The sequence below is a fragment of the Suricata suricatta genome, chromosome 6 (genome assembly GCF_006229205.1).
Source record: "Suricata suricatta isolate VVHF042 chromosome 6, meerkat_22Aug2017_6uvM2_HiC, whole genome shotgun sequence".
NCBI classification, from domain to species: domain Eukaryota; kingdom Metazoa; phylum Chordata; class Mammalia; order Carnivora; family Herpestidae; genus Suricata; species Suricata suricatta.
In genome coordinates, this window is record NC_043705.1 from 9,687,211 (window position 1) to 9,707,766 (window position 20,556).

The window sequence follows — 20,556 nt, forward strand, 5'->3', positions numbered from 1 at the left end:
GGGGGGGGGGGGGGGGGGGGAGACAGAATCTGAAGCAGGCTCCAGGCTCTGAGCTGTCAACACAGAGCCTGACATGAGACTCAAACCCACGAACTGTGAGATCATGACCTGAGCCAAAGTCAGATGCCCAACTGACTGAGCCACCCAGGTGCCCCAGTCAGGCTCTGTCCTAACAGCTCAGAGCCTGGAGCCTGCTTCAGTTCTGTGTCTCCCTTTCTCTTTGCCTCTCCTCTGCTCACACTCTGCCTCTCCCCAAAAATAAACAAACAAATAAATAAAAATAATGCACATACACACACACACAATCATTCTCTCTTTTTCTTAGATAATTAGTTATCTAAGAACTAACTATGATGGTTAATATTATGTGTCGACTTGGTTGGGCCACAGTGATGCCCACTTAAACACTGTCGGTATTTTTAAGGGCTTCTGGATGAAATTAACATTGAAATCACTACACTGAGTGAAGCAGACAGCTCTCCCTAATGTGGGTGGGTCTCACTCAAAGACACGAATAAAATAAAAAGGCTGACCCTCATCCAAGTATGAGAGAATTCTTCCTGCCTGTCTTGAAACTAGGGCAACTGGCTTTTTCTTGCCTTCAGAATAGAACTGAGTTTTATAATAAATCTCTTATGTTATTCAAAAAATATCACCAACACCATGACTTTATTTAAATACAGAGATTTGGTATAAGGGATTAGGCCACATGACTATGAAGGCTGGCAAGTCCGAAGATCTGCAGAGTGAGTCGGCAATCCGGAGACCTAAGAGAGCCGAAGGTGAAGTTCCAGTCCAAGTCTGGACGCCCGGGAACCAGGCGAGCCAATGCTGTAATTCCGGCCTGAAGGCTTGCAGGCTTGAGACCCAGGATAAGCTGACGTTTCAGTTCGTCTGAAGGCAGGAAAAAGCTGAGGTTCCGATTTGAAGACAGGTAGAAGGACAGCTCTCTTATTTGGATGAAAATGAGCCCTTTACTCTATTCAGGCCTTCAAATGATTGGGTGAGGCCCACCCACATTTGGCAGGGCAATCTGCTTTACTCAGCCCACTGATTCCAACGTTAAGTCCATCATACAGGGAGTCTCCAACTTAACAACGGTGCAACGTAACAATTTTTCCACTTTATGATGGTGCAAAAGCAATATGCATTCAGTAGAAACTGTACTTCACATTGGAATATCTGTCTTTCCCCAGGCTGGGCATATGCAGCACAAAACTCTCCGGTGGTGCTGGGCAGCCACAGTGAGCTACGGCTCCAGTCAGCCACATGATCACCAAGGTAAACACCCATTCTACTCATATGACCATTCTGTTTTTCACACTCAGTACAGTATCAATGAGCTACGTAAGACATCCAACCATTTATTATAAAATTAGCTTTATGTCAGCTGCTTTTGCCCAACTGTTGACTAATATGTTTTTCCATCTTGCTTTTTTCACTTAACAGTATTATTCTAGGGATTGATTTTCAGCAACACATACAGACGGTTCTCATTTTGATAGTTCTGTAAGATACATACAGTGGGTGTACCCTGGCCTCCAGCCCCTGCCGACGGACACCTGGGCCATTCCAGTCTTTTCCTATTACAACTAGTATGGTAGTTATCACAATTTTACCAGCTCCTTACTGGTAGTTATTTAAGGTGTCCCCAATTTACTTTTTTTTTTTTTTTTTTTTTTTGCTGTATAAAAAACTGATGCAGTGAATACCTTTGTATGTAAAGATACCAAAGAATGCTACAGGAATAGAGTCCTAAGAGTGGGCCACATGGTTATGTCTGATATGTGTACTTTTAATTTTTGAAAAATTTCACAAAACTTGGCATACGCTGTAAAACATGTTACAGTACGTAATGTCCCCACCAGCAATATAGAATGGTCCTCATTCCTCATATCCCCTCCAGCTCCGGATACTGCCACCTGTTCTAATTTTTGCCAATCTGACTAGTGAAAATAAAATCTAATTGTCCTTTTAACTTGCACTCTCTGACTACTAGTGAGATGAAGCATCTCTAAATATTTCTGGGCTACTGAGATTTAGTTTTCTATGACTTACCTATTTCTGTCATTTGCACACTGTTTTCTTTTTTCTTAGTAGAATATAACGGGAGATGAAATCCTTTTATTTCCTGAGGTGGCAGTCATAACTGGCCCAGAAGCTTTCCTAATTTTGGCACATCCTAACCAAAACCAAATTTAATCTCCTCACAGTTTCCCCCTGAAATGAAGGGAGAAGGGACGAGGGGGGACGGTACCAGGCGCTCCGTGCGCCCCTGTGCACGGCTCCATGAGCCAGCCGCCACGCGACTTGCACACCTCTATGAACTGATGGAGATCCTAATAATCTCAGACTGAATTTCCTGTGGCCTCAACAGAAGGAAGCTTGGAGTTAGATAAACGTTATATAGAAAAAATTACTCTTCTTACATCTCAGAGCTCAGGGAGTAAAGTTCACACATGCCACAAATCTAAGGAAATGTGTCAAATAGAACATCCGAGAAGGACTAGAACTGTAAAAATCACAAAAACAAAAAACAAAGAAAACCACCGTTGGCCTAACTGGGAGAGAAACTCCACTCATGATTCAGAAGATAAGACCAAATAAGAAAGTGTGGGCCAATAGTGAGAAATCAGAATCTGAGTGCTAAAACTTAAGAAAACACTTTTCACTTTGAGTTTGGGATGATACAGTCAAGTGGAGCCCCACAGGGGTTTGTGTTCAAAAGCACGTAGGTATTTGCCACAATTAGTTTTCATCATCTGAGCGAGAAGGGACCAGATGAAAGACTTAGACCTATCTGTATGAAATAGATTTTGCAATTTCTCAATATGGATTTTAGAAAACGCTCTGTCCTCTCCCACCCCAGTTCTCTACAATGTATGACCTGATACACTTATCTTGACTTGTGAAATAATGGAGTTTTAGAATGATTTCATGAGGTTTTTTTTTTTTAACATTTATTCAGTTAAATAAATCAACATCAACAGCTGCTTAACAGTGATAAAATATACTTTATTTACTTTGTTGAGTCAGAGGGTTGTAAAAAAATTATTGCTAAAGTAGATATCAGGCAAACAGAAAGGTGCTTTAGAAGTCCAGTTACCTTGGAGTTTATTTAAACTAAGAGAAAAAGGTCATAATGTTTTCATGCAATACATACTTGATTCTTTAAATAACAAGTGTGACAAGTAACAGAAAGAACGATGGGACGCTGCACTTGTGATCCATACACAACACCAACATTTCGGATTGTACAGAGTTGAAAGGAATGTCTCAAACACGTTCTGAAATACTGTAGTAGTAAGTAGCCAATACAGAGAGGCATGCCTGACGTGGGCACAGGAATGCAGTTTAGAAAAGAAAGCGAAATATCACACTGGAACTACCCCATTTCTTCAAAATCACTGAGCAGGAAAAGCAACATTGAACTTCCATACCGATTTTACACAACTTCTCTACAGTACCTTGACTTCAATCCAAGAGCAAAAGTTAAGACTCTCCTCCTCTATTTTTGGTAAACAACTGCATGGTAAACTTAGATGACTTTTCCCCCTGGATTTTACCTGGGAGTGGCCTTTTTATTTTATTTTTTACTTAAAAGAGGGCAGGTTTGGCACTTTTATACTGATGTCACCAATGTTAATATTTCTTGGGATCTCAGGAAGATTCATATTCTTTACAGCTGATACAGCACGGGCTGGAGCTCCCGCTAAGCCAGCCTGTATACAGAAGCAAATAAAAGAAAAAGAAAATGTACAACTCAGGTGTAGCTCATTAAAAAACACTAAAAATGGAGGACAATGATAAAAGATTTTCATATAACAAGCTTAGAGACCAGATGGTAGTTGGAACTGGTATGGGATGGTTACTTTGAAATTCTAATCTATAAAGAGAAAACAGTTGACACATTAAAAATACAGTGAATACATGCAATGGTGACAACGCAGATTTAGATACAAATTAACCTGTGCTACGTAGATACTACATACAATATGTAAATGACAAAGGCAACATCTTCCCCTATATCCTGACTTACTGACTTATGATAGAACACAGGGCATATTTTATGTTAGTTTCCTTTTTAAACATCTCTTGCAACAATCATGATAGATTTGGGTGTGTGTGTGTGTGTGTGTGTGTGTGTGTGTTTTAGGGAGGGTTATTTTTTTTTTTTGCTTTTAAAATAGCATTTATTATCAAACTGTGCTGTGAAATAAAAACTGAAAGTAACAGAGCATGCTTTACTTAGAGCCAAATCCTTAAAACATTTCAAAATGACAAATTAAAAAAAAAATCTTGTCATTGTGGAGGCTCTTCTAAACTTTTCTAGGAAAAAAAAAACCAGGCTTTTCAAGTAAAGCCTCAATCCAAAGAGAACAGTTCTGCCTAAAAATGAAACTGCAACAAAGAGGATCTTGCCAACCCTTCAATGCATTAGAGAAAATACAATGATTAAAATTACTTTTCATATAAGGCAGACTCAGCAACATATGTTCATTTATGATATACAAATTTAGAGACAGAATAGGATTAATGCAAAAGGCAGTTATATAAATAACTGAATTTTAAAACTTTTAGTAGCATTAGGGTACATTATTTGACTTTCATCTTAGCAGGGAAATTTAAAATTTGTGAAATATTTTTTAAAGAAAACATGCTTAAAATTTAAAAGAAAAATGCAAATGTATCTTCTTTCTCAAATAGCTACAAGAGTCTGCATACTTTTAAGGTTTAATTTATATTGAGATTTCATCCATTTTTGTTCAGGGGGTATAATAAAGCCAACAGACACTGAATTGAGTGGCACACATCATCTTGCACAAAAGCAGACAATTAGGTAACAAAAACAAATCTTCCACTTTGCTTCGATCACACATATGAGACAAAGTCTGTGTAATTAGAAACACTAGATTTAAGTCCCTTTTTGAACTTTTAGGTCTTTTTCTTATATGTAATCCTACCTCTTTTGTTAATTAAAATAATAGTAATAATAAAGCTGTTACCTGAGAAAAATCTTGACTGATACAAAATAGGCCAGTGTAAACTATTTGCTGAATAAAGGATATAAACATTGTTAAGTAATGAAATAAAAGCCATGGATTATCAAGTCAGAATTGGAAATAATTAAAAAAATCAGTAAAATAGTATTAATAATAGCTATGGTCCACACAGGCAATGATAAGGGTGATATAAACGAAACCCTCCATATCCAATTAAAGAATGAACAGGGCTGGAGTATTCAATTTTTGTAACTGGATAGAGGTTAGTTGTTTTTGATTGACCTCTACATTTATACCTACCTGAAGCAATGCAGTTATTTGTATGCCCCCAAAAGATGTTGGAGATAGGAATAAGTATCACGTAGGGTAGCATGAATCATATTCAAAAGGGTCTTTAACCTGATTATTTCAAGTTCAACATCTAGCTACCAAAATTTAGAATGGTTTAGGATCAAAGAAGGATCCATCTTGTAGGCTCTCTTCCTTTTAACCAAAATCTGTTGTCTCCCAAGGAACAAAAATTATTTTACAGAATTACAGCCGTCCTGGACCTATTATCATTTTCCCAAGTTGAAGGATTTTGTAGTTTTTTTAATTAAAAACCAACTTGCCACCATTTTTACTTGGATGTGTCTATACAGGGTACAAATGATGAACAGATTATAAAAAAGTATTGATAAGATATTTGAATACAAGTATTTTAAAAGGCATGAATTATTAGAGGATTTTATTATTGAGACAGAGAGAGAGAGAGAAAGTAGATATATGTGTGCGTGTGTGTTACTGGATGCTACGGTTTTACTTTTATAAAGAGTGAATATAATTTTTTTCAGTATTAAATTAAATGTCATTGTCAAGAAGCCTTCTTTTCCATACTATCCTGTACCATGAACAGCTCTAGACTGAACTTGAGCAAAGAAAATGAGAATAAAAATGCGTCCTATTAAATTTCTTTAGATTAAGTCGTTTCTTTGTGACCAAAGATGGTGTTGACTGTCAGCTGCTAATGAGAATACATAAAGTCAATACAGCAATTGATTTAAATAGCATATATGTGCCAAGTTCTTATTAATGTAAAACCAAAGAAGTTTCTAAGTACATCAAACTACAATTCCTCTAAACATAAGCAGCAAGCCATAGACATGCAAAGGATGGGAACTATTCAGAACACGCAAATGAATTAAGAGAATCAAATTATTTCTCAAGCATGTTCAATACTTTTGTGTAGTATGTCATGAATTTAAATGGTAGGAAATAAAACCTGTAAAATATACTTCAATTAAGTTTTAATTGAACGAACATTGTAAGAAGTCAGATTCTGCAAAATATAAAATATAGGAAAAAATATAAGGGGGACTGCACATCAGTTAAGTAGATGCTTAAATGAGCTATCAATATCTATAAATAAAAATGGAGGGCTTTAAAAAAAAAAAAAGACTACTAAAGTAGGCAACACCAGAAGTGCTGTAAAACAAACTTCCTTTCCAGACTCCCACGTCAGTGAGGTCTGAAACATTTTTATTAAAGAAAAAAAATGTAAATGAGGTAATTTGCCATTAGATTAGTTTGCCAACAAAGAGGTATACATTTTATGTTAGTTAAGATTTTTTTTCTTCAGGAAGATACATTTAAAGCAAAAGATAACATGTACCAATTTTTTGAACACTAAAATTTACAGAAACTAGGCTTACCTGACTTGTTAGTAGTGTGTACAATTTAAAATGTAAAATTAAGATACTCTGACAGCACAATATAGCTCTTAAAAGATCTGAGATTATGCAGCGGACACAAAGCGGAAAGGGAAGGAAGGAAACCCTACTGGAGAAATAACTTGTTCCCGTCTATGGTATTATACTTGAGCACCACCATGGCAGGCCAACCGCAGCGACTCCACTAACAAAATAAATATGTGAATCCAAAGCAGTTAAGAGTATGAACTGGATGAGAGAACGAAGTACAGTATCTAAAAGAATGGTCATGTTTTCTCTCCCATGAGATTAAATAAATTAACAGAATTAAGAGAAAGAAAACAAAATGAAGTCTGCAAGTATACCAAAATGAGGCCAAACAGATAGAAGACTTATACAGACATACTCTCGGAAATTTCAAGCACTTGAATCACAAAGATAGTAATGGATGGAATATGATTTGTTTTCGATTTTGTTTTTAAATTGCCAGACCCAAAAATAAACAAAATATGTGCAAGCAAAAGTGAAAAAGCAGCACTGCTAAAATATATTTCAAAGGCTCCCTTTTCCTCATGCAATAAAGCTATTAACTTTCTTGAAGGGAAAAGGAAAGAATCTAGATACTGATTTCATCTAAGACATCAAATACTGTCCTACCATCTTGAAGTACTTTTTCCAGCTTGCAATACAGAGTAAGATGGTGGTGGGATTAATTTGTGCAAACTGAAACCTTTACCCACCCTTCCTGCTGGCAGCTGCTATACGCACATTCATAATTTTGACCTAACAGCAAAGTGAAAGAACATCAACATTAATAAACACAGTATTAAATGGTTTCAGACTCAAAATCATTAACAAAATAATGGCAGCTTTTGAATGCATGTTTTGAACAAAATAGGAAATGTCGTTATTTTAATTTCTGAACGTAAGGTAGAAAAACTTAATCTGGGATCTTGTAATAAGCTTGTTCTTTGCTTTAAAGGTAGTGCTTTAATATTACAATAAGAAACAGGTTAGAAATGCTAATGACAGGCCTCTAGGGAGCAAAAACTGTAACATTTTATCAAAAAATTTTATCATAATTAGAATATTTAAAAATTTATAAACCTTCCCAATCATATAAACCAGTTTATATAATCTTCAGTTACAGTTTTCATTTCTAGCACAGGATTTGCCTGTGTGAAATAAATATAGCTGACTAGTGCCCATTTTGCAGACTTAATATAACGTGTTCTGACTGTGACAGTGACCTGAGGGGTCCTCACTGTAATTTTGTAAAAGAAAGTAACTGCATGTCAAGGTAAGAGGCAAGGACCTACTCACAGTCTGACCTTCCAACATCACTGTGTGTCAGGGCCACTTTTCCTACTCTCTGCTCTTTGAAAACAGAAACTTGATTTCAAAAAAGAAGAAATCTAATCACTAGTTCTCGTGATGGAAGTTAAGAGACCCAAGTGGTTCTTGGCTAGAAAATACCAACTTGACATACATTAAAGACTAGAACGTAGAGCCGGGCAGTGATGTGGATCAGTGGAGTGCACGAGACCATTGTGGATTCTCTGTTCCAGGGATAAAGTAATACAGATCTACAGCCCGCCATCTTGGGACAAGGGATTAAGAAGCCACCTGTAGGCTGCAGCTTCTCACGCCCATCCAGAAAGTAATAATTTTGTGGCTGAAAAACAACGCCAAAATCTCAGTGGCATTTTTCTAATTAGTCAAGTGGGTCATTTAACTTGTGCACTTGTAGATGTTTTTCCCTCTATGGGACTCAATATAGTATTTTCACTTTGAAATCTTGTAATGGAGGCCTATAAACATTCTGACTTTTGTATAAAAAAAAGCTGTTCATCACCATTTAGATGGAAATTTCTAAAAAAACACTTCACACAGTTAATTTAGGCTGTAAAAAAATGCACAGGAAATGTCAGAGAATATAGAGTTTTACAAAGCTAGGAGTCAACTGAGTCTTATTATAATATGTTTGGGGTGTCAGAGAGTTGCTATGCTGGGAAAGCCATTTTATTTTGGTCAAAATATTTAATTCCAAATTTTAGAACATTTAGTGTAATTTTAAGAGACTTGTCATCTGATACTTTTTTGGTGGCCACTTTTAATATGCACTTATTAGTCAAAACCATAAAAGCAATTCTGTTAAGACTTTGGAACTGAAAACCATTGGGTGGGGGGAGAAAAAGTACTATTTAAGTCACTACTCTAAGCCTTCATGGTTTCTCACTTTGTATGCAAAACTTTAAAGATACATGAAGACTTTGGTTTCCAAATTCACAGCTTCCAAAATTCGGCAGGCAACTTTATGTTAGAATTCTAGTTTAGAAAGATGGAGGAAAAGAACTAGCTGTGAGAGTTAAATTAAGATTGATTCTACCATAAGATTCTCAAAATAAACTCTAAATTTTTATATACAAAGTAAATTGTCATTTCTACAAATGTAACTTGTCAGTTAAATGATGATGTTTAAAAAAAAAGAACAAAAATTTACTTTCCTTTTACAATGCAGGCAGACAACACACAACAGACATGACATCAATGAGACACTAGTAAAATACAGTCAAGTCCAATAAAAGATGAAGAAACTACGAGGAGAAACTAGAATGGAAAATTGGCTACAGGGAATACATGGGTTCATTAACACAAAGAATTTTTGAGTCTGGCCTAAATAATTAATTGCCTTTGACATCATTTTGCTTTCCCTTTGTTACAGTACATGTTTCTCAAAGTCAGCAATACCTTGTCTACCTGTCCTGTCTGGGAGATTGAAAGATAAAGGTCTGTAAGAGAGAAGAATGGAAAGAGCTAGAAAGATCAGGATGTTCGGAAAAAAAAAGAAGACTGACTTTTAAAAAGTAGTGACTATATTCAGACCCATTTATCCATCTTAAAAATAACATGAAATACAGAAAAGCTCACAAGTCTCCCGACTCCACCCCTCGACCCCCACCCCCAGGCAGTCCTGTTATTCCCTCAGGCAGATCCTGAGTGCCTCTGACCCTCCCCCGCCCAAACCCACCAACCTCCCCACTTAAACCCTCCGCTTCCCAGACCCCAGTGTTAGCAAACCATTTTTCTGTCAAATCAGGATAGATGAAAATACATTCGGAGCATATCTCTGTTCCTACTGTCCTTAAGGACCTGGGGGATCTTTGCTTCTACCTGTCTATGCACTGGGAACTGAAGTGGCTCACTTTCTCTGTCACTGGAAATATACTACGTTTAAGCCAAAATAATAATCTCCAATTTCTGACAAAGTAAAGGCATCTCAGTATACCCGTTATACCTTACGAGCTTTACCTTAAATACCCATCACCGCATTTTTAAAAGGTAACTTAAAAATGATAACCAGGTCTTTTCATCAATCAGGATATTCTAGATTTTGATTCTTTCTTGGCAACTGTTTGCTTACATTTTAATTAAAATTTAGTAAGAATCAGATGCATAAAAGCTTATGGTGGGTCCTCAAATAATTTTGGATGATTCTGTAGTCATTCATATATTTGGTATATATGTCCAGGTAAGAGTAACAAGGAAATGGAACCCATATGAAAACTTCTGACATTTCAATGTGTCTGGAATAAAGGTGGCAGTCTTCCAAACATACTTAGGAAACCTACTGAAAAGTTACACCAAGTCAACATCACTTTTCTTAAAATATGATCAGGACTAAATGGCCTCACTGGAACTCGAAATACCCTACTTTAAAAAATTAGCAGACATCACATTTAGAGATACACTTGATAAAAAACGAGGTTGTGGTTTATTCCCAGAACGTACTTTCTAGTAAAGGAGAAAAAGAAAAACTCATTTGTAGCAGGTAACAGCAGACTGTGCAAGTTAAAAGATGATCAGTGGATGAAAAATATCAGTACTTTTTTCACCAGTATTTAAAACCATTTTAAATAAAATTGGTTCTGTGAAAAGATTTTTTTTAAGTTATAGTATTCTTACAAAGATTTCCATTGAAAATGTAAATTTTGTATTTTACTGCTTTTTACAGATAAGAAAAACTGCCTCATTAACAAAGTTTTACTGGACAATTAGAAAGCAAATATCCATTATGCAATTATTATATGTCCTTCAGGACTTTTGTCAGTATTACAAATAGCCAACCAAGGACAGAAAAAAGAAAAAAGAAAAAAAGAGGAGACCATCCTTGAAAAGAAGTTAAATACCTGGAATGTGAATATTCCAGACAAAAGGTCAATATATTTTTATAGATGATTATCAGAAGTCATGAATTATCACATTTCCATTCATTTTTGACAGATTATTAATGGACTATGTCACTGTCTCTTGGCATTTAAACTCTATATCCAAACATTTTTGTAAAGCAAGTGTTAACAGATTACATAAATTTCAAGTTATCTCTTAAGACTTTATAGCTCAGAGGTTATAGTAAATCTCTTCCTATACTAAATAATATAAGACAAACCAACAATACTCATTAATATTCTGAGCTCTTTTCCTTGTCCTAAAAGAAAACTTTCTGCATTAATCTAGTTTGTTTTCCCTTTTCAAAAACCAGTATTTTAAAAATTGACTGTAGAACACATAAAATATATATAGTTATTTAAACGAATCATAATTTTAAGCTCTTCACCATTAGAAGTCTCTCCTTTGGGCAATGACAAGGATGGTAAATTGAGAGAGAGAGAAATCCAGGACTACGAAGTTTCAACTACTTCTAACTCTCATGTTCTGGGTTTATCCATCATCCTGTGTTTCATTCAATTTCAATTAGCATAGCATTATGTTAAACTCATCCTTTAAATTGCCAACAAGATAAAAATTCCTTAGAACTCACCTGTTGTAAATTAATGCTAGCATATTTTTTATTCCTTGCTGCCTTTACAGTAATATTTACTTCAAATCAACCAAACACCTGAACTTGTACTAATAATTATACATACAATTTGTTTTTATAATCTGAGTTACAACTATAAATATCAAAGGTAACAAATACAGTGTTGAATGAGATATCATGACTATTCATCTTCCTAAATTTCCACTATTTTAATAAGAAACCACCAAAACAGTGTGAACTTGAGTGGCTCAGCTACAGTACCTGTTACTGACATTGAGTACTTGAGGAAAGAGTCACTAGAATTCTCAAGCAGGGCTCTATAAACGGTCAAGTGGCAGCTGATCCTCCTGCACCTAATCTAACAACACAGTTAGGCATGTATAACTAACCAAATCTTTCTCTTCTAGAATGCAGTAAAAGCCATGAATGCATGTATCAGTGTATAAAGTATGTGCTTTAGCCAACCTGTCAGTAACCTCTGAGAAGGATCCAGAATTAAGCAATTAAAGCAATGGATTTTTTCAGTGTTCACTCAGGCTTGCTAAGCACCAACTGTAACTATAATGAGTGGAATTCTCTATTCCTCATGAGAATTCCATTTCTTCTCCTCTCCTGTTCCAGAAATAGTTCTGTGACACTAAATTTATATATCTTTAAAATATCAGTTCTGAGATTTCCTTGATAATTACTGACTCAGGCTTTGTAGCACAAATACTGATTTCATTATTTGAATATCTAATTTCTTTTTTAAGCAGAAAGAATCTGGAACAGTTTATTACCCAAGACTAAAAAGGAATACACACTCTTGGGTGGATAATAGTCACAGAACATTTAACATACTAAGATATGTATATTCCATTTATAGAGACTGAAGCAGCCTATCAGCTGTCCTTAAAGGGTGATACTGAAGGACAAACAGTGAAAGCTACACATCATGCATAATTCATGATCATGCTTACCACCTTCATTAACTAGAGCACTTGCCATTCTTACCTCAGATTTCTCCAGTTTATTTTGTGCATCAATCTGTGTAACAATCTCATTCATGTTGGTCTCCAATACCATTCCCCCCATCACCATTTCTGCAAGAATATTGTGAACCTAAAAGAAAAAATAATACAGGTCCATAAAGAAAACTCACTACAAAAATGTTTTATAATTCCAGTAGTTTTTGCTTTAAAACTGCTGTGGCTATTTTATAAGCGTGAGATGTGAATAAATAAAAAAAAATAACAATAACATCCAGTACCTGGATGGCTCATTCTAAGCATTCAACTCTTGATTTGATTAAAAAAAAAAAAAAAAAGAAAAGAAAATTAAATAATATATATTTAAACAAAACAAGTTTTTTAAAAGTAAGATTACTTTATAATATCTTTTAGGTCCTCTGCTGCATACTTTGCCTGAATTATTCTCATGATAACTCTATGACGTGTCTATACTGTTTGTATCTGTGTTTTACAGATATGGTAGCAGCTGTGTGTGTGTGTGTGTGAAAGGGCACACAAGTAACAAGTGGTAGAGTCAGTATTTAGACCAATCTAATTTCAGAGTCTCCATTCTCTCTTTTTTTTTTTTACGTTTATTTTTGAGAGAGAAAGAGACAGAGGGTGAACAGGAGAGGGGCAGAGAGAGAGGGAGACAAAATCCGGAGCAGGCTCCAGGCTCTGAGCTGTCAGTACAGAGTCCCACATGGGGCTCGAACCCACGAACCAAGAGATCATGACCTGAGCCAAAGTCGGACGCTTAACCGACTCAGTCACCCAGGCGCCCCCCCTATTATATTCAATTTTCATTCTTTTATAAGGCTGTACACAAATGTATTCATGGTTTTTAAATCCTATCATTATTTACTAATTTTTCATTTTGAAAAGATGTATACACCTCATGTACAATTCTTGAAGAAAGAATTAGACAAATCACTTTCCCTAGCAAACAAAACAAAACCAGAAGCTACAACTGTTTTAAAAACTGGGGCTAAATATTATCACTTCTAATTGCTATCTCTTCTGCAACTAGATACTATTTATTAAAACTATGTTTTGCTGTTGCACTTAACAGTTTCTAATTTAATTCTCATATTAACATTTGTTACAGTTAACAGAATAAACCAGCTTTGCTCAGACACATTAAGTAATAGGTAGCAAATGAACAACTCAAACCTAAGTTCAAGTGACCCAAGTCCAATTCCTTGCTTTCTTCTGTTAACAATAACACATAAAATTATACACCAAATTAATTCTTAGCCATAATCTATAAATATTCAATTAAAGGCCAAGAAGGTGATCGGATGATAGAATATAATTACCTTACAACAGCTAACAGGTAATATACAGAGGAAAAGTGTTCAAAAAGAAAGGCCATGCCCAGCAAACGAGTTCATTAAAACTTCTGTTTTAGCAGGGGAATTTCCCCTCTTCTTTTTATTTTTTTTTAAGTTTATTATTTATTTTGAGAGAGAGAAAGCACAAGCAGGAAAAGGGCAGAGAGAGAGGGGAGAGAGAATCCCAAGCAGGCGCCACACTGTCTGCACAGACCCCGACACAGGGCTCAAAACTCACAAACCGTGAGATCATGACCTGGGCCAAAATCAAGAGTCACATGCTTAACCAAGTGAGCCACCCAGGTGCACTTCCTTCTTTTTAAAACAAATTCTCATTCGCACAATTTATAGTGCTGATAAACGTGTATCAACTCTACCAACCTGACTTTGCTCAGGCTTTCTGGGGAGTTCACCCCTACATGCACTTAATCCTGCCTTTCCAGAAACGTCTCAGAAACACAACCAGATTAGTAAAAATTGTTGATTTCAGGATTCTAGAAACATCTACCAAGTTTAAAGGTATTAAAATGAGTAGCCTGCAAATGTGGGTCATCCCCAAGAAATTCTAAGAATGTGTGCTAATTTAATAAGGTTTAGGATATAAATTTGTCCTCAAAGTAAAAATAACTCCTGTGAAAGCAAATTCAGAATTCCAGAGAAGATAAAAGATATAAATGAGAGCCTATGAGCTAAATCCTTAAAACATAATGTCACTTATTAGAAATACAATAAATGCCTAAAGAATGTATTCTAGGTGAGGGGGTACTATCTGTAGAAATCCCAGGAGATTAACCATATGGGAATGAGAAGCACTAACTGGCAGGGGAGTCCAGTATTATCAAGGTTATGGATTCCCAATAGGGCGTGGAGGGGTTTTAGAAGCTGCGCAGTGACAGAAACCTCCACGTTCCAAGAACTGACCGGGAGGAACCTCTGGGAGACGTAGTAAGAGAAGGGAGAGGACAGAAGCATTGCCTTCAGCTTAGCCCTACCACATACGGCTGACACAGTCCAGTATTTTTTTTTTAATTTTACTTAAAATAGATTTAATGGAAATAAAAGGGTGACAATATTCTTGAAACATAACTCATCTACTGAATTTCTCTGATGTTCACCTACAGTAGAGTTTGATGGATTTTTATCCCTTTTTCCTGAATATTTATAGACATTTAAAGTAGCAAATATCACATTAATGATATATTTTTGCTTTTTTGTTTGGTTTTAACTAATATATACCCTACCTGCCCAACCACATAGCTTCTTATGGACGTAAACCAGAACTTCTAACTTCATTTTCATTTTTTAATACAAAATAAGCAGCTTATTAAAAGTTCAAGCTCTATGGAAACTTAAGTATGAACAATACCAGTCTCCATCACCCTCTCCCTCTGTAGGTCCCTCTTTCCAAACGTAAGCACGGTTAATTACATCTTATACAGGTTTTCCCCACTTCCTGCAGTTTCCTCTGCATCCCTTCACTTTTACAAAAGACCTACGTTCATGCCTGTTTTTGTTAACTGAAAGAAATCCAGAGAGAGTGTTCACTTCTAGGAAATGGTACTGCTTCTGTGCTTTAAGCCCCTTTGGCTTACGGAGTGGTTTATAGGAACACTCTACTTTTGGATAGCACGGGAAAACCTGTACACCCTTCCTGAAAACTTTGGCTTGGGTCATGATCTCATGGTTCGTGAGTTCAAGCCCCATGTTGGGCTCTGTGCTGGCAGTGCAGAGGGCGCTTCAGGTCCTCTGTGCCCCTTCCCTGTAGCCCTCCCCAACTCATGCTCTCAAAAATAAATACTTAAAAATAAATAAACGGTCCCTATATTATTCTATTATTTATAAAATATAATGGACATTGTGGGCATCTAATAAATATACACAAATTTTCTTCAAAATTATTTATATCGATTATCTTAAAATTCAAAAGTTAAAGAACAAGCCACGCGTTCTTCCTCGGCAAGTTTCCGCACTCCGTCAGTGAGCCATGTTTAGGAAGTATTTCTCAGTGCTGGTTTCGACCCCAGTCAGTCAGCACACAGTCACTTCAGCTTCAGGTTACAAGCTGCCGATCCGCCGCTCCCATGCAGCACCCGGCTCGTCACACGCCCGTTAAGTGCTTGTGCGAAGAGCCGACAGACGGCAGCACCCGGTTGAGTGCAGCGCACGCAATCACGGGAGAGTAAAATGAAGATTAAATCAAGCACATTTCCCTTGTAACAGTTACAAGCCCTCCGCCAGATGGAGCGAAGCGTATAAAAAACCATGGAGGAGGGAAAGGAGGCCCAAGTATACAGATCCCCTTCTACGGCCTGTCACTTGTTTGCAGAGCACCAAAGTTGCTCTGCCGTAACTTCTGTTAGGAATGAGGTCCTTGGCACCAAGCCGTTTTCACTTTCCATTAATATTTGACGACAGGCGTGGTCAAGTAAAATGTGGCAGATCATTCTGTTTAATTCTTCACCTAAAATAAAGCTGGTGTGTACGTACCGACCGGGGAGGATCTAAAGACACATGCAGTTAATTAAGCAAGGCACAGAACACTGTAAAATAAAAGCAAACCTGATCACTCACTAGACCAAGAGAACTACACCTAGCTTTGAAATTAACGGGAAAAAAGTCTGGAAGCCCACCTAGCCAAACTGGGAAGAGAAATGACTGTGTGACAACTGTGGGATGAGGCTGAGTGGATGTAAGGAGGGGCGAGATAAGAAGAACGTGAATGTGTAAGCATATAGTCCTCAGTGGTGCCGGGCTTCTTTGTCTAAAGAAAGAAAAGTATTATTAATGTAATTTTAAAATAAGAAAATATTTTACTATGGCTAACACTGTAACGTTCTTTAATGGGTTTCTGTCTGTCAGAGACACAGAGAGGCACCGCCTCTCCTGGAAAACAACAACTAGACGAAGACCAGGATAACGCCCTGCAGAGGGGGAAGGGAGCAGTAATTATTTTTTTAAATGTGTTTTGCAAGGAACACCTCCTCCTTCTCTTGCTTGCAGCAAAGGAAACTGACCAGGAGTTTTAAAATTAAGAGTGGAGGGAGAACACAGCAGAGTTATTGGTCTACTCTAAGACATGACGTTTTCATTATATGAAAGAACAGCCCATTATGATGAAATGATCAAATATTTTAAATTATGTTAGAAAATTTCAACTTACATACTTCTGTGGGTCATGCTGTTGTTACTGTTGTTACACATACATATGCTAATAAAAAATTTAAACAATATACCTAATCTATTAGCCCCTGTATTTGTAATTCTAACTGTTGCAAATAGATCACTCTTCATATTTTGGTATTTCTTCAAATCTAAGCTACAAATATTATTTAAAAACCATTATTTTACATATAACTAAAAAGGAAAAACACTGCCAATTAAATTATGACAACGTATAGAATATAACATGCATTCCAATCTTAAAAGTATTAAAATGTGAGAGAAATCTACTATTTTAGAGTCAGTGAAATATGATATTCCCCATCAATGTTAGCCCCACAAGGGTTGCCAGATAAAATATAACGAAAAAGCTTAAGTAAAAAATTTCAATGTTTTGGAGTTTACTGGTGTACTGCCAACATTTAAAAAAAAGCTTAGTTCTGGATGTATTCTGAAAAGTAAATGCATTAGGATTTCCTGATTAATTGGATCTATGATATGAGAAAAAGTGACATTAGAGGTGATTTCAAGAAAAAAAAAATCAGAGATATATCCTCTCAAAATGGATTTATCAAAATTTAATTAGGTCTAAAAATATTTTTTACGTTTTTATTTATTTATTTTGGGGGGGGGGAGAGTGCAAATGGGGAAGTGGCAGAGAAAGAAGGAGAGAGAGAATCCCAAGCAGGCTCTGTGCTGACAGAGATGTAGGGTTCAATCCCACAACCGTGAGATCATGACCTGAGCCCAAGTCAAGAAATGGATGCTCAATCGAATGAGTCATTCATGCACCCCAATCTAAAAGTATTTTTAGGGGCTCCTGGGTGGCTCAGTCAGTTAAGCATCCAACTTCGGCTCAGGTCATATGCTCTGCTTGTGAGTCTGAGTCCCATGTCATGCTCTGTGGTGACAGCTCAGAGCCTGAAGCTTGATTTGGATTCTGTGTCTCCCTCTCTCTCTGCCCCTCCCCTACTCTGTTTCTCTCTCTCTCAAAAATACACATTAAAAAATAAATAAAAATGTAAGTATTTTTAAATTTTGCTATAATAATTCTCCAACAGGCTATCTAACATACCAAAGTGTTATATAAATCAAAACTGAACCGTTGACGTTATTAACGTTAAGGAAGTATTTGCTGGGGTGTCCGCGGGCTCAGCAGGTTGAGTGCTCCACTCCTGATTTCAGCTCAGGTCATGGTCTTAAGGTCGTGAGACTGAGCGCTACATTGGGCTCTGTGCTGGGCGTGGAGCATGCCTGGTATGGTCTCTCTCCCTCTTTTTCTATGCCTCCCCTGCTCACATGCATGTTCTCTCTCATACCCAAAATTAAAAAAAAATTTTTTTAAATAAAGTATTTGCTAAGAAAGTAATCAGTTTTATAGTCCTCTGGTTAATAATGTCTTGAGACTGAGTCAGTGAACTAGGTTCTGCTGCTAAAGATACTCTCCTTCCCCAACTACTGATGTCTTTCATACTATATTATCGTAGTGACATATCATTATAATGTATCAACCTAGCATATATCATGTTATGAAAGAAAATTCTAAAGCATGACAATTTGGAAAATAATTCTGAATGGAATTAGTAGTATATTTTGTTAGCCTTTCAAATTTTTGGTACAAATGTCAAGACAAAAGTAGAAAAGAAAGGGATATAACATATTAATAATAATGAAGTCAGCGATTAACAAATGGAAAGCAACATGGATATAGTAATTCAAAATAACGGGTTAGAGTAAACCTATTTTGGTACACGATGCATTTTATACTAACACTGAATATGAATATTTCAAAATCTGAAAATTCAAAATATTCAAGTCTGATGGAAAAGCTGGAAAGCTGTTCTACTTCCTATTCTATATTCTGGGCTGAATACCAAGAAATCCTTTTTAAAAGCTGCTTATTATAAAAGTCAGAGCTGCTCATAAAAAGATCTTAAACTATTCCAACTCCGTTTTCCCCCTTCCCGGCTTATGGTTTATTGGGGACTTGTATTTTAATGCTACAAATTCTGCTCATATTAAACCCCAAGGACTTTAACAGCCCATGTTCTTTTATCCTCACCCACACATTCACAACTTTCTTTGTTCTTCTTCCTTCTGGAACTCACTTCTTCTGATATCTCACAATTCCTTTGGTGTAAAGTACCTTCTTTTAGAATTTCTTTTGGGAAAGGCATGCTAGAAGCAAATTCCCTCATTAGTTTTCTTTGACAAAGTCTTTATTGTCTTGTAAGATATTTCGCCAACTTCAGAATTACAGCTGGGCAGCTATTTTGTCGATACATTGTCTTCTAACTTCTGTGGCTGCTGTTGAGAAATCATTTCCCAATTTAACCGCTGCTCTTGTGAAGGTAATGTTTATTTCTGGATGATTTTAAGAGCTTTCTCTGTCCTTCAATTGTGCTATCATTAGTCTAAATGTACATTTATTTTTATTTATTCTCTGCCTGTGATTCTTTAACCTGTGGATTGATATCATTCCTTAATTCTGGCAAATTCCCATAGTTTCAGATATTATGAAATAAATAAGAATTTATTCTTCTGAAACGGAGAATGTTCATTAGACCTTTCTTGCTCTATCCTCCCTGACCTGTAAACCATCTTCCATATTTTCACTCTTTCTTGTTTTTTATGCTGCATCATGTACTTGTTCTATTTTTCCATTTACTCAGATATGTGTAATCTACCTTTATATACCCCATCCTCTGAAAATTTTAATTTGACAGTTTTTACCTCTTCTAGAAATTCTATGGAGTTGTTTTTCAAATCACCTAAGCTGATTTTTCTAATACTTTATTCATTGCAAACTTTATCAGAACTGACTCTCTAACAACTTGCTCAGTTGACAGGATAGGGGCTGGTGTGTCTGGGGCCAAGTGCCGGGGTCCCCGGGGCCTGGGGCTGGTGCTGGCAGGGAAGAGTGGAGAGCACGTCTGGAGTTTAGCTTTCCAACAGCCCGGCCAGGAATTTGATTACAGAAAGGAAGAATTGAGCAAATAACTAAATGCATCATGAATAATGGGAATACCAAGAATGAGAATAATCAGCATAATCTTTCACTGTCAGAGTAGCAAATTGCAAATACAGAAAAGGAAAAGGCTAGAATAAATTCTGCAGCGTTGCACTAGACTCTGAGGTATTAAGAAGAACTCAGTGATGTCTGATATATATGAATATTTAGAAATAGGTTAGGGTGCCTGTGGGCGCCCACGTAGGTATCTACATCTATTTTCCAGCTGGGTTCAGAGAACCAGGAGTAACAAGGTGCCAAGACCATCATTTCTAAACATCACTGTCTGCTAAAAGGGAGCAGGGTTCCTTGAAGAAATAGGTGACTCAAGGGCAGGACAGAAAACATGCAAGATGCTCTCTCCATTGAAAAGGCCTAGAAACAATGACCAGCCTTGTAATTATGAGCGCCTCTAGTCCATATACCATCTCCCACTAAAAGGAATCAGAGCTCCTAGATGGAATGGCTGACAACATGTCTAGGGGAGGAAATGAAGAAAGTGAGTCTGTAACACCCAGTTGTACCAGAACACAAAACAGCTGTCCAGGTCC

At 36.6% G+C, this 20,556-nt stretch overlaps 1 protein-coding gene across 1 annotated transcript in view; it reads right to left on the reverse strand.

Moving 5' to 3' along the window:
• Positions 1–2,994: 2,994 nt before the first annotated feature.
• AP3S1 (adaptor related protein complex 3 subunit sigma 1) overlaps positions 2,995–20,556 on the reverse strand; it is a 62,088-nt gene continuing 44,526 nt past the window's right edge. The window contains exons 5-6 of the mRNA XM_029941139.1: positions 12,507–12,614; positions 2,995–3,722 (exon numbers count right to left, since the gene is read on the reverse strand). Of these exons, the coding sequence (XP_029796999.1) occupies positions 3,594–3,722; positions 12,507–12,614 (237 nt within the window). The 3' untranslated portion in view covers positions 2,995–3,593. The remainder of the gene's footprint in view (positions 3,723–12,506; positions 12,615–20,556) is intronic.